This window comes from Solanum lycopersicum, chromosome 5 (assembly GCF_036512215.1).
Source record: "Solanum lycopersicum chromosome 5, SLM_r2.1".
Classification (NCBI taxonomy): domain Eukaryota; kingdom Viridiplantae; phylum Streptophyta; class Magnoliopsida; order Solanales; family Solanaceae; genus Solanum; species Solanum lycopersicum.
In genome coordinates, this window is record NC_090804.1 from 13,145,833 (window position 1) to 13,161,664 (window position 15,832).

A 15,832-nucleotide genomic window follows, 5' to 3' on the forward strand; every position below is an offset into this window, starting at 1 on the left:
TTATCCAATTACGTATTGAATTAATGTTTCTTCATGATCTGTTACCGTAATTTAAGCTGAACTAAATAACAAACTTAAATGTTCTATTTTTTCCCCTTTTTATTTTAAAAGTTGTTCATTTAAGCTGAACTAAATAACAAACTTAAATGTTCTATTTTTTCCCCTTTTTATTTTAAAAGTTGTTCATTTACCAAGTACCACAACGTACTAATATATCACGCGACAATTTTAAAAAATTATAAGTAAATACTAAATTAGTCGAAACAAATTGTAATTATTATATTACACTGGGATTCCTTAAATTTATACTTGTTTTATACTAGTCAGATTGCTGCAGACACTTGCCTAGTCAGTTCCAGAATAGATTCTTTGTTACTTGCATGAATACAATTCAATAGACTAGTCGGTCAGATTTAGACACTCACCTAGTCAGTTATAGATAGATTCTTTGGTACTTTTGTAGAAATACAATTCAATTACATACATCGTACCAAAGATATTTTCTTTGGTACTTTGTATAAATACAATTCAATTACATACATCGTACCAAATAACCAACGCAGCCCGTTATCAAAACTTGAATACTAGTACGGCAAATGATGACGAAAGTCAAGTCAAATATCTCTAGTATGACTGCAAATTATCAGTTGGAAAATAAGATAAGTTCCCCGCTCATCCTTTTTGTTGCTGCAGCGCCCTTATACATAATATATACACAATATTCGCGCGATCATATAACAGTAACATCAAATACAACAAAATGCATTTCTAAGTTCCTAGGATGTGTAAGTTCCTGGAAAAACACACTTACGCTAACCATCTCAAAAAGAAAACAAGTCCATTCAGCTTATTATAGTGAAATCAAGAAGGAAAAAAAAAAGCTGCTACACATACATTTTCCCAATTACTCTGCCTTTTTGTCTGCGTGTTTTGTTCTGTTGATAGCTTGTGAGTGCTTATCTTCAGCCAACTTCGAGTTCACCTCACTCCTCTCCCTGAAGTACCTCTCGAAAGCTCGTGGAAGAAATTGCGGAATCAAGAAACCAAACAGATTGATCGAAAAATACGCCAGATTAGCCACTGCCAATCCCTTCCCAAACCAGTACCATGTAACATCCTGAAAACAATTTAAAAAAATTAAATCCAATTACAACAGATTTAATACAGGCTGTCAAAAATCATATCAATTTCTAAACCAAAATTGATACCTTGACTTGTGCATTTGGGGGCAAAGTCTTGTTGATCCACACATCTTGTATCCAATCAATTAAAACAAAGATCCTTCTAACTGTATAAAGCAGGGGAACAAGTGCTCTAATCGGCGGAGAAAACAGGGACAGTCCACTTATAATATTCTCAGTTAGAATTTGGAAAGAAAGTAAAAACAAATGAGGAGTAGCAGAGCGAACCGCATGCTGATCACCCCTAGCAAATCCACCCAAAACATATGCCAATGGCAAAAACAATCCAATACTAGTACCAGCAACCATATAAAGACGAAATAACCGGCTTCCCTGAAATAGTGTTTCGTTGGAACTAGAACTAGTTGTACCAAGTGATGGAAACGCAAATCGCGAAAGAAGCAAAAGATACGCGGATGCTAAAGCTGGGAAAATCAAATCAAGTAATGGTACAAGACCACTAGCTGAGAAAACCATAATGAAAGCTACTAATTGTAACTCAATTACTCGTAGTGATCCCATTACACCCACACCACCTTGTTGTCGCTTAGGCTCTCTTGTTGAAGATGTTGTCTCTTCTCGACCCGTAGCTAGCGTTACACCTGACATTTTAATCGCCTTCCGATTATAATTTTTTTACCTGTAATCCAAAACATAAAAACCTTATTTTAAAAAAAATACTATATATAATTGATTGCAAGTAGCTGTGATACAACAAAATACAAAAACCAACATTTGTAACCAAAAGAGATCAAAAAAGTAGAGCAATTATATATTATTAGTAGAGAAGAAAGAATTATTACGAGTAAAGCGTACACAAGTTTGAACTCACGGTAGAGAGACAAAAGGAAATTGATGAATTTTGTTTTTGTGAGATTTTCTCATGTCCGAGGAGTTGCCACGTGTAACCGATTCTACGTGTCTAAGGGTGTACGTGGAGGTCTCTAAGAAAGCTTAGCAAGTATCATACATCACTAGCATGCACATACTTTTTTTTTTTTTAAAAAGTATATAAATATTTTATAATAACAAAAAGAAAGAAACTATTGGATAATTTTTTATTATTAAACTTACAATACGTAACAAGATTTTATTTTAAATGCAAAATTTAAGGAAAGTATTGTATACTATGATTTATATTATTAGAGCTAAAATCTCAAAGGTCCGCTCAATTAATACCATTTATTTAATTAAAGAAAAAAAAACATAAAATCACTATTAATATTATTTTGGATTTATAAAAGACATTTTAACTTTGTAATTGTCTTCTTATCCCATTAATAATTTTAAACATATATTGTTATTGTCACACCCTTTTTTTTCTCTTAACATATTTTTTATTTTTTTGATTTTTATTTTTTGAAAAGAAAAAAAGAGTTTTTCCAATTAAAGTGACATTTTGAAAAGGGATAATTATTATTCAGAGTCGCCACTTGGAATTGAGTTTTGGTGTTCCAAGTCACCTTATTTAAATCCCTAATCAAAAGAAAATTTGACTCTATCTTTTATTGGTCTGCAAACTAAAAATTCGGGTAAGGAATTCTGTTGACCGAGGGGAAGGTGTTAGGCACCCCTCGAATCCCGTGGTTCTAGCACGGTCGCTTTATTAACTTTGATATGAGTTGACTTAATTTTGGATATTATATTATTTAAATTTAATAATAAATTTTTATTTTACCCAAATTTATTGTTTAACTTATTTGAAACTGACTAATTTTGCTTTTATATATTTTTTTTTATATATTTTTATGTTATTATGGGGATGAATTTATATAGGTATTTTATAGTTAAAAAAAATATTTAGAGTTCACGTTAATTTAGAATTTCTATTTTTTTTAATTTAAAAATAGAAAGATGAAATTTTATGAGATTTGAATTAGTTTTAAAATCACCAAAATTTTAAATAGATTAGGACTATATTTATTTTTTTAAGAAAGGTTTAATTTTTTTTTCTTTTAATGCATGTAACAATTTTTTTTAACATTTTGTCTTCTTTTTTAAAAAAATAAAATAAAATTATTATTTTTAGATTAATTCTTTTTATTTACGTTTGTATATAACTAATTTATTTTTATTTATTACGTTCCATACTAAAAAAATTATTTTGTGCTACATCCCCTTTTTTATCTTTTTTTTTTTACTTTTTTTCTTTTTATGTTTTTAATTTTTTTTGTCTTTTTACGTTTTTTTTAGTCTGATTCTCTTTTTTTTAGTTTTTCACGTTTTTTTTGCTCTTTTTTTTTAAAAAAAAAATCTGTTTCTGTTTTTTTTGGAAAAAATCTGCTTTTTTTTGTTTCTTATTTTATTTTAGATTATATATATATATATATATATATATATATATATATATATATATATATATATATATATATATATATTTTCCTTCTGTAAGTCTGTTTCTCTCTCTTTTGTTTTTATTATTTTATTTTATCATTATTTTTATTATATTATTATTTTATAATTTTTGTCTTCTTCTCCTTTTTTTTTTAATAATTTTTGTTACTTTTTTTCTTCATTCATTTTTTTTTTGTTTTTTTTATATATTATTTTTTTTCTCATTCTGCTTCTCTTCTGTTTTTATTTTTTTTTATTTTTATATTTTCTTTTTTTCACGTTTCTTTTCTGTCTTTCTTTCTTTTTTATCCGTTTTCCTTTTTAAAAAATCAAATATTTTTTCTTTTCTTTTTTTTTCGTTGTTTTTCTTTTCTTTTTATGTTTTAGGCTTTCTTGTTGTTTTTAATTTATTTATTCATTTATTTATTTTGTTCTTTTGTTTTCTTTATACAATTTGTCTAAAAAAAAATTATTATAATTATTAATAGTAATTATCACTAATTTATCATGAATCTCTAGATGAAATCTACAATTCTACTTAAATAAAAAAAAATTACTAATTATTTATATATTCTAATCTAACAAGTCTATAATAAATCCAATAAAATCTTCTAAAGTGAAAATAGACGGAAAGATATATTAATATGGTTAAATTCAACAATTCAATATGCGACATAATATTTCAAAATCGATCTAAAAAAAAACATAATAATAATAACAACTTAGCAATAATCAATATAATACATGTGATTTGAAGTATTTCATGCTATTGAAATCAAATTTTCATAGAAATAATATTATTTAGATCATGCGAGAATTTATAGTTACCTCGCTGCGAAAATTGATACGACAAAAGCGAGTTGTTATCCACGAGTTCAAAATCAAGATCAAATTTCTAACTCTAACCTAATTCTCAAAAGAAATACCTCGTTTTTTTTCTCTGTCTTTGCTTGTTTTCTCTGTCTGTCTGTGTATTTTTGTATTTGTGTATTTGTATATTTTTCTATATCTCTCTGTATTTTTTATCCTTCTCAACTGAACGTGTTTTTATAATAATTTGGCTGAGAGTTTGATGCTAATTAAATGGATAGTAATAGAGTTGGATTAGGATTTAGTTTGAAATATTGTTGAGGGAATTGGGGTTGAGATAAGGATTTAAAATAAATAGATAATAATAATAGAAAATTAACAGAAAAAAAATGTTAAAAAAAATCAAAAGGAACATCCAAAAAGAAGAAGAAAAAAAATCAAAATTAATGGGATGAGGCTTTTTAGTAAAATAAGTTAGAAAGTTGGAATAATTAGGATAAGGTAAACAAATTTGAAATCTTTAGGACTCCTCTTTTCTTTTCTTTTTCTATACGTTTTCATAATATTTTCTATCTTATTATTATTTTTAAACTAGATAATTAACAAATAACTTAAATTCTAAACTTCTATTTATCAATTTTTTTATTATTAAACTATAATTGATCTTATTAGTTTTATTAATTTACAATTTATTATTATTATTTTATTTTATTTTAAATATAACCCTTTTTTAAAAAAAAAATTGGTGTTTGACTCTTTATATTTTTGTAAAAAATTAGGTGTTCACAGTATGCCCCTCTTTGCTTGAAAACATGAAGAGTTTTCATGCAAAGACGTGAACAATGTGACTAATTTTTTACTAAAATATTTATGCGAAAAATTTATAGAAGAGAAGAGGTTTGACTGTGTCCTAACTTTTAAAAACTACCTATCCTATGTTGAGATGATAAGGAGTCAGGCGTAGTTCCAATGAGTTAGGTAGTCGAGTGAGGTTTTGTCGAGATTCCGGTTCGTAGCTCCAGCTATTACATAAAAAAAACAAGATGCAGAAGGAAAGATATGAAATCCTATCTATTTCGATAGTGCTAAGTCTTCATTTTGGATTCTCAGATATCGTTTCACCCTCTTTGGGTAGGTTCATCTATTCCGAACTTTGCTCTGGACTTTTGAGTTTAAGACTTGAAACTTCATGACTTGACTTCAGCTACTGACGTTCTTCCGCATGATATTCTTGAAAACTTATTTTCTTGAAAAGATGAATTCTATTATTTTTGAACTGCAAATTTGTGTACTATGTAGAAATCTGCACACAAAACAAAATTTTCTACCTAGTTTGCACTAGGAAATTTTGTGAGTTATTGATGAAAGCTATGAAAGTCTATACTAATAATAAAATAATATTTTTATAGCCTATTACAAAATGTAAAAAAAAAGACGAAAGTGAGTTTTGAACCCAAATTGCAATCAGAGGTTATTGTGCCCTGTGAAGACATAAAAAATAAAATAGGGGTTATTGTGCCCTATATGCAACCCAGGGGTTATTGTGCCCTGTGAGACATGAAAAATAAAATAGGGGTTATTGTGCCCTATATGCAACCAGGGGTTATTGTGCCCTGTGAAGACATGAAAAATAAAATAGGGATTATTGTGCCCTATATGCAACCAGGGTTATTGTGCTCTGTGAAGACATAAAAAAAATGATAGGGGTTATTGTGCCCTATATGCAATCCAGAGGTTATTGTGCCCTGTGAAGAAATGAAAAAATAGGATAGGGATTATTGTGCCCTATATGCAACCAGGGGTTATTGTGCCCTGTGAAGACATAAAAATGATAATAGGGGTTATTGTGCCCTATATGCAACCAGGGGTTATTGTGCCCTGTGAAGAAAAATGATAGGGGTTATTGTGCCCTATATGTAATCCAGGGGTTATTGTGCCCTGTCAAGACATGAAAAAATAGGATAGGAGTTATTGTGCCCTATATGCAATCTAGGGGTTATTGTGCCCTGTGAATAAAAATGATAGGGGTAATTGTGCCCTATATGCAACCAGGGTTATTGTGCCCTGTGAAGAAAAATGATAGGGGTTATTGTGCCCTATATGCAATCCAGGGGTTATTGTGCCCTGTGAAGACATGAAAAAATAGGATAGGGGTTATTGTGCCCTATATGCAATCTAGGGGTTATTGTGCCCTGTGAATAAAAATGATAGGGGTAATTGTGCCCTATATGCAACCAGGGGTTATTGTGCCCTGTAAAGACAAAAAAACTGATAGGGGTTATTGTGCCCTATATGCAACCAGGGGTTATTGTGCCCTGTAAAGACAAAAAAAATGATAGGGGTTATTGTGCCCTATATTCAATCCAGGGGTTATTGTGCCCTGTGAAGACATGAAAAATAAAATAGGGGTTGTTGTTCCCTATATGCAACCAGGGGTTATTGTGCCCTGTGAAGAAAAAAAAAGATAGGGGTTATTGTGCCCTATACGCAATCCAGGGGTTATTGTGCCCTGTGAAGAAGAAAAAAAATGATAGGGGTTATTGTGCCCTATATGCAATCCAGGGGTTATTGTGCCCTGTGAAAAAAAAAATGATAGGGGTTATTGTGCCCTATATGCAATCCAGGGGTTATTGTGCCCTGTGAAGAAAAAAAAATGATAGGGGTTATTGTGCGCTATATGCAATCCAGGGGTTATTGTGACCTGTGAAAAAAATGATAGGGGTTATTGTGCCCTATATGCAATCCAGGGGTTATTATGCCCTGTAAAGACATGAAAAATAGGATAGGGGTTATTTTTTTTTTTTTACTTTTATTATCATTATTATTTAACATTAGTTTATTTTATTTTATTTTTATTGGTACATTGACCAATTTAAAAATAAAATAAAAAGCCCCAGATTTTATTAAGAAAAAAATAATTCTTTTTTTTTTTGCATATTATATGAGAGACGAGGATTCAAAAATTTACCATCGCGGCGTTTGTCTCTAGCGAATTACTTGCATGATTTGTCTTTATAGCTCTTTCAGCCTCTAACTTTATTTCTATCTTTATTGTGCTCATGCTGAGACGGAATGTCATCATTTGATAAATGGTGTCACTCGTGATTTTTTACCAAGTAGACATTCTTATTTTTTTTACCGTCGTCTTATGTTTCTCTCGAGAGTTTTCACTCATAAGACCCTCTTATTTTTTTAATTTTTTAATTTTTTATTTTTTTCTGTAACATACCATAGACTACAATGTCATGTTTCAACCCTTATAGATTTTAAATAGCATGATCATTATTTTATTGAGTGATTAGACCGAATCTCAATGAAGGGCCGCCTACGTATCCTCTTAGAAATCAGGTTGAACGTAGTTCAATAAAAAATATTTTTCTTTTTTTTTTAAATTTATTTTAAAAAATATAATGGAAAAATTGGAAAAAGAATTAGTTCATGTTTGATAATGCTTTGACTTTAGTTGGTATCAACAATTAGTATTATGCATATGAACTACATTCACAACTTTTAAATAAATTTGAGGTCAACTTTGAGTAATTTATATAGTTTCAAATTGTATCTCAAATATATTTAAGTAATTACAAGATCAATTTATCTTGCCAAAATTAAGGGATAGAATTATTCGTATCCTCACGTTTCAAATGCACTCTCAATATATGAAAGTCCTACTTCACACAATATAATAATTTAGATCGTAGGACGTTTTTGAAAGTCACTCACACTCAAAAAGATATTCAATGCATGAGATTAAGATACCATATGCTTGGCCCTCATGTAAGCATCCACTAATATGAGAACATAAAAAATGAGATCAAATAGGACTTGTCATTGGCTTGTAATGTAGTATTAGGGAACGGTAGGATATTCATTTGGGATATAGTGACTATTTCCTCCTTAGAATTTGCACAATGCTTTCAATATTTTTTTTTTATTCTTGCATTTGACCTTTGTTTTCTTGTAAGGTCTTTTTTCATTTTTTTTCTCTTTATTTTTTTATTTCATCTCCTTTTTTTGGAGATTTTTTTTTTCATTTTTCATTCTATCTTTTTTTTTTGGACATATTTCGTCTTTTTTTCACATTGTCACCCAACTTAGGTCTTTGATGTTATGTAGATATTTCATAGTGCGCTCAAGGAGGTAAGACAAAGGAATCAGTGCATTTGTACACTCAAAATGTATATGCTAAGATGTGGCTATTTAAATAAAAACATCAAGGCTCAAAATGGAAATTCTATGGATAACATGTCATTTGGTAGGCTTGAAAGGCACAATCGATTCAAAGAAAGCCTATAATCCTTTCTCAAGTTAAATATTGCTCAAAATTTCGTCTCAACCAACATTTGGGCCAAGTTCTAGATCAGCAAAATCACGACTTTGAATTTTACGTTTAAAGCTCACCCACCACACAATGCATTTGAAACAATGAGGTCAAATTTATTTTATCCATAAACTTTATACAAGATAATTTCTCAAGTATGACATAAATGTATTGAGAGATGTCAATAGAAGTCTATAGGTCACAACAAAGTTGATCTGTCTTACCAAATAATTTAACACTTTATTTTTTTTCTTATGCATAATTCTAAGTATGTTGTTATCAACCAAGTCAAAGAAAAAAAATCTATATTTTTTTTTGCCCCAGTTTATGTGACTAGAATTTTTAGGATTTTTTTTTCCTCGGTTGGACCGAACCTCACAATAAGGTTGCCTACGTATCTTGTTAAAACAAGAATCAGGTCTAACGCAGTTCCAAAATATAAGTAAAAATATGTTTTCTTAAGGAAAAATTCTCTTTTTAATATATACACATATTATTTCATTTTTTAATTTTTAAATAATAATTAAGATATTTTTTTGAATTTTTTAATTTTTAAATAAGGATCACCGAACCCAAGGAAGGTTGCCTACGTATCTCATCAAGGTGAGAATCAGGTGTGCGTAGTTCGTTCAGATTGAACACTTAAATATTTTTTGTTAGAAATTTATTGACAAATGCAACTTTTTTCTTCGTTTAAAGTGATATAAGAAAACTTTTAAAATTTCTTTTTGTGAACTTTACATTGTAAAAGAAAAAAAAACTTTTTCTATTATTCTGATTTTAATTTAAAATGGTAAATTGAGTTATTTATCTAGATAGATCCGATCATATGTAGAGTCTTTCATTAAATCATATGTAAATGATTCAAATAATGAAGTCTATTAGGAACTATTACATTTGGTTTCAGTTATCATGTTTAAACTCGTGGAGAAAAGTATCTAGACTGGCTGTAAAACGAGCTGACAACTCGAGTTAGGGAGTAGCAACGTACCGGTAGCAGCGCTTTCCGGCTTTGTGCATGGGTGCTCCCTATCCTAAATATGTGTGATTAAAAATCCTTCACCATGGACCGAAGATCCACTGGCTATCTTGACAGAAATGGGGTGCATAGTTGCAATTCCCATCATATTATTATTGAAGACTAAGTAAAATTCGCGAGAGATCACAATTTATATGCAGATCAAATAATATCATACATTAAATAAGTAGACAATTTACACATTAAGACAAATAAATACAATATCCCAAAATGTAAATAAATAAATCATAGTCATACATAAATCAATATTGAAAGCTCGAATTCTAGTTAATCCCCAGTGGAGTCGCTATCTGTCACACCCTTTTTTTTCTCTTAACATATTTTTTATTTTTTTGATTTTTATTTTTTGAAAAGAAAAAAAGAGTTTTTCCAATTAAAGTGACATTTTGAAAAGGGATAATTATTATTCAGAGTCGCCACTTGGAATTGAGTTTTGGTGTTCCAAGTCACCTTATTTAAATCCCTAATCAAAAGAAAATTTGACTCTATCTTTTATTGGTCTGCAAACTAGAAATTCGTGTAAGGAATTCTGTTGACCGAGGGAAGGTGTTAGGCACCCCTCGAATTCCGTGGTTCTAGCACGGTCGCTTTATTAACTTTGATATGACTTGACTTAATTTTGGATATAATATTATTTAAATTTAATAATAAATTTTTATTTTACCCAAATTTATTGTTTAACTTATTTGAAACTGACTAATTTTGCTTTTATATTTTTTTTATATATTTTTATGTTATTATGGGGATGAATTTATATAGGTATTTTATAGTTTAAAAAAATATTTAGAGTTCACGTTAATTTAGAATTTCTATTTTTTTTTTAATTTAAAAATAGAAAGATGAAATTTTATGAGATTTGAATTAGTTTTAAAATCACCAAAATTCTAAATAGATTAGGACTATATTTATTTTTTTAAGAAAGGTTTAATTTTTTTTTCTTTTAATGCATGTAACAATTTTTTTAAACATTTTGTCTTCTTTTTTTTAAAAAATAAAATAAAATAATTATTTTTAGAGTAATTCTTTTTATTTACGTTTGTATATAACTAATTTATTTTTATTTTTTACGTTCCATACTAAAAAAATAATTTTGTGCTACATCCCCTTTTTTATCTTTTTTTTTTTACTTTTTTTTTCTTTTTATGTTTTTAATTTTTTTTGTCTTTTTACGTTTTTTTTTAGTCTGATTCTCTTTTTTTTAGTTTTTCACGTTTTTTTTTGCTCTTTTTTTTTTAAAAAAAAATTCTGTTTCTGTTTTTTTTGGAAAAAATCTGCTTTTTTTTGTTTCTTATTCTATTTTAGATTTTTTTTTTATATATATATATATATATATATATATATATATATATATATATATATATATATATATATATATATATATATATATATATATATATTTTCCTTCTGTAAGTCTGTTTCTCTCTCTTTTGTTTTTATTATTTTATTTTATCATTATTTTTATTATATTATTATTTTATAATTTTTGTCTTCTTCTCCTTTTTTTTTTCAATAATTTTTGTTACTTATTTTCTTCATTCATTTTTTTTTGTTTTTTTTATATATTATTTTTTTTCTCATTCTGCTTCTCTTCTGTTTTTTTTTTTTTTTTATTTTTATATTTTCTTTTTTTCACGTTTCTTTTCTGTCTTTCTTTCTTTTTTTATCCGTTTTCCTTTTTAAAAAATCTGATATTTTTTCTTTTCTTTTTATGTTTTAGGCTTTCTTGTTATTTTTAATTTATTTATTCATTTATTTATTTTGTTCTTTTGTTTTCTTTATACAATTTGTCTAAAAAAAAATTATTATAATTATTAATAGTAATTATCACTAATTTATCATGAATCTCTAGATGAAATCTACAATTCTACTTAAATAAAAAAAAATTACTAATTATTTATATATTCTAATCTAACAAGTCTATAATAAATCCAATAAAATCTGCTAAAGTGAAAATAGACGGAAAGATATATTAATATGGTTAAATTCAACAATTCAATATGCGACATAATATTGCAAAATCGATCTAAAAAAAACATAATAATAATAACAACTTAGCAATAATCAATATAATACATGTGATTTGAAGTATTTCATGCTATTGAAATCAAATTTTCATAGAAATAATATTATTTAGATCATGCGAGAATTTATAGTTACCTCGCTGCGAAAATTGATACGACAAAAGCGAGCTGTTATCCACGAATTCAAAATCAAGATCAAATTTCTAACTCTAACCTAATTCTCAAAAGAAATACCTCGTTTTTTTTCTTTGTCTTTGCTTGTTTTCTCTGTCTGTCTGTGTATTTTTGTATTTGTCTATTTGTGTATTTTTCTATATCTCTCTGTATTTTTTTTTCCTTCTCAACTGAACGTGTTTTTATTATAATTTGGCTGAGATTTTGATGCTAATTAAATGGATAGTAATAGAGTTGGATTAGGATTTAGTTTGAAATATTGTTGAGGGAATTGGGGTTGAGATAAGGATTTAAAATAAATAGATAATAACAATAGAAAATTAACAAAAAAAATGTTAAAAAAAATCAAAAGGAACGTCCAAAAAGAAGAAAAAAAAAATCAAAATTAATGGGATGAGACTTTTTAGTAAAATAAGTTAGAAAGTTGGGAATAATTAGGATAAGGTAAACAAATTTGAAATCTTTAGGACTCCTCTTTTCTTTTCTTTTTCTATACATTTTCATAATATTTTCTATCTTATTATTATTTTTATACTAGATAATTAACAAATAACTTAAATTCCAAACTTCTATTTATCAATTTTTTTTATTATTAAACTATAATTGATCTTATTAGTTTTATTAATTTATAATTTATTATTATTATTTTATTTTATTTTAAATATAACCCTTTTTTAAAAAAAAATAAATAGGTGTTTGACTCTTTATATTTTGGTAAAAAATTAGGTGTTCACAATTATATCATTTTTTGATCAGCCTAAATTTTAAAAACTAAATGTATTCATACACCAATCATTATATAACACATATTAATTTAATTTAAAATATACTTTTTTTATCTTAAGTTTTTTTTAATCTTTTTTTAAAACTTTATTTCTCTCTCTTACTTTTTGACTTTAATTTTAATTTTGATTTATCTTAAATTTCATTACATCTTCCATATTCCACTTTCAAGTGATTCATTTCTCCATTATTTTTTTTCTTCACCTCCTACACCCCATGTCAAATTGAGCCCTATTCCCATTTTTTTATTTACTTTTTCTTCTTATGGTCAAATTGTTTGTAGAAATCATATAATTTTTTTTATTTTATTGATAGCAGAAATTAATTTTTTTAGAAAAATTTAGAAGGTATCATAAACTAATCATTTCATATAAATTCAAAATTAAAAATGATAATTTTAAAAGAATCAATCAATTACCAAAAATTAAAAAAACTTAATTGAAATCGGATAAAAAAATTATATGATACTTCATAATTATCTGAAATTTAATGAATTTATCAAATTGTTCGAAATTTAAGAAAATAGATAAAATTTTAAAATTAAAGAAAGTAAACTAATAGTAATAAAAAAGGAAGGTGAATTCGTGATAAGAATGATAACATTGAAAGTAAGAAGTTTCAATAGACGGAGATGAGAATGAATTTTTGAACAAGAAAAAAGAAAAAAGAAAGAGAAAGAAAATATAAAAGGAAAAAAAAGTTAAAATAACAAGAAAAATAAGAAAATATATTTTATAATAAAATACTTATAAAAAATAAAATTATATTATTTAGTATAGGGTGTTTACTCTCTTTGAGAAAGTGTATACCACTCTTTATGTTAGGTGGACGAAAAATAATTTATTATATTTAGTCAAAATTGTTTAGTGGGATAATAAGACGATTATAAAGTTAAAGTATTTTTTTGAAAATTCAACTATAAATTAAGCACTAATATAAATTGAGCTCAACTTAGATATATAAATTAAGCACTAATATAAATTAAGCTCAACTTAGATTTACACATTAATAAAATTATTCAACTAAAATTTATCAATAAAAAATGTCATATGAATATTTCTTTTATATGATTATGAACCCATCTATGTGTGTGTGTGTGTATATATATATATATATATATATATATATATATATATATATATATATATATATATATATATATATATATATATATATATATATATATATATATATATATATATATATATATATATCACCTCTCTATGACCTCCATTCATTTTTTTTTATTTTTTTTATTTGACATTTTTTTCCAATTATTTTCTTTTATAAACTTATATCTCTTTAATTATATAAATTTTATTCTTAAATTAGTATTAATAATATTCATAACCCTCAAACCTTTCATATTCATAACCTCTTAAACCTTTTATATTCATGACTTCTAATTATTTAAAGTGAAAGGTTACATTAACACTATAAAATCACACTAAAATTGTTTGTTATTTTGTAGTCATCTTTGGTAGAGAATTAGTGGAAGAAATGTTACAATATTTGTAAGCTTTGAGGTGCATTATTTTTTCAAATATTATTTCATATATCACTTTTAATTAGAAAGTAAGACTAATATGTCATCATATTTTTATTTCTTCTAGATAAATTATTTTGTTTTGTTATCTTTGAGATTTATTTTATGACTAATGATGTATTTGTTATTATTTTTCTTGACTCTTGTATATAGGATGAAATGATAACATCAAGCGATGAAAATTAGTGGATTTTGAGTTAAATATATTGATTATTTGTCCAAAATGATTATGTAGGAGAATTTATGATTAAATGTAATTTTTCCTTATTCTTTATGAGATATAATATTTTATTTTGTTAACTTTGAGATTCATTTTAGGACTAATAATTTATTTGTTATTATTTTTCTTGACTCTTGTATATAGGATAAAATGAGAACATTCAGAGATGGAGATTAATGGATTTTGAGCTATGTAGTGATTATTCTTTATTTTTTTTAGGTCCTTAAGAAGTAATGTTTCTATTATATTATTTTCTTTTGAATTATTTACATTTTGTCAAAAATAATTATTTGTGTTTAAATGTAATTTTCTCCTTATTCTTTATCCTTTTCTTCATTTGTTAGATAATTTTTTAACTTATTTAATCAGATTTTTCGATTATAGAATATATATCTATTGTGAAAATGGTTAGACATTCTTGCATAATTTGAGTTTACAAGGAAAAATAATTTGATATGTCTAATATAATTACATCTCTTTCTTTGTTGAATCATACATTTAATATTATTTGTTTATGTTCATGAAGATAGAAATCTTGATTTTTTTAAATAAAAAAACATCTAATTTATTCTCCTTAGACCTCTATATGATTCTTAGATAGTTTAACTATATATAATGATAACATTCTTCAAAAATAATTATTTGTTTAGATAAATTCATCTCATTTTTTTTATTGATAATATTAGTTTATTGTGTTTGTGACTTATAATATTTTAAAACATAAAGTAGAAATCGATATGCTACTATTTTATCTAGAAGAAATAAAATCGATATGTGCATATACTTTCATAATCCGGTGAAACAATTTTTATTAACAAAAATGATAGAACATAAGAATGTAAAGTTAATTTATTATTTTTAAAATACACATGGTTTTATCAAAAATAAATTATTTATTAATATGTAAAATTACAATTCTTAAATTTTTCATTTTTGTTGTTTTTCTTAGAATATTTCAAGTTGTTTATTAATAAGTCTTTATGTTTTCATATTTGTTATTTTTCGGGAGTTCTAAAGTTATTTCAAAATTACGATTAATTTATAATTTAAAAATTTTGTTGGTTTCCTACCTTTCTATTTACTTACAATAAAATATTTGTCTCAATAACTCTAATTTGTTTGTTTTCACTTTCTATAATTAATGTTCTTTATTAGTGTAATAATGTACAAATATTACTCTTATTATGTTACAAAAGTTCAAAGTCATATTATTAATCCTTTTAGTTACTGTGACTTTTTATTCTTAGGAATTTATTATGTTAAATGTAATATTTATTTAAAATGTGAAATATATATTTTAATATTTTGTGTTTAAGCCAAACAAAATTTAAAACAAATAGGAATTGTGTATGTGTCATTTTCTTGAATCTATTTTCGTAGTTAATTTTCTCTTTTGTTCTTTT

At 25.9% G+C, this 15,832-nt stretch overlaps 1 protein-coding gene across 1 annotated transcript; it reads right to left on the reverse strand.

Annotated features, from left to right (window-relative positions):
* Window positions 1–609: 609 nt before the first annotated feature.
* LOC101252688 (uncharacterized) lies at window positions 610–2,036 on the reverse strand. Its single transcript, XM_004239195.5, has 3 exons — window positions 1,985–2,036; window positions 1,209–1,821; window positions 610–1,117 (listed from the first exon to the last, which is right to left on the reverse strand). Exons 2-3 carry the CDS (start codon window positions 1,788–1,790, stop codon window positions 905–907), a joined length of 795 nt encoding a protein of 264 aa, XP_004239243.2. The 5' UTR covers window positions 1,791–1,821; window positions 1,985–2,036; the 3' UTR covers window positions 610–904.
* Between the last annotated feature and the right edge of the window lie 13,796 nt (window positions 2,037–15,832).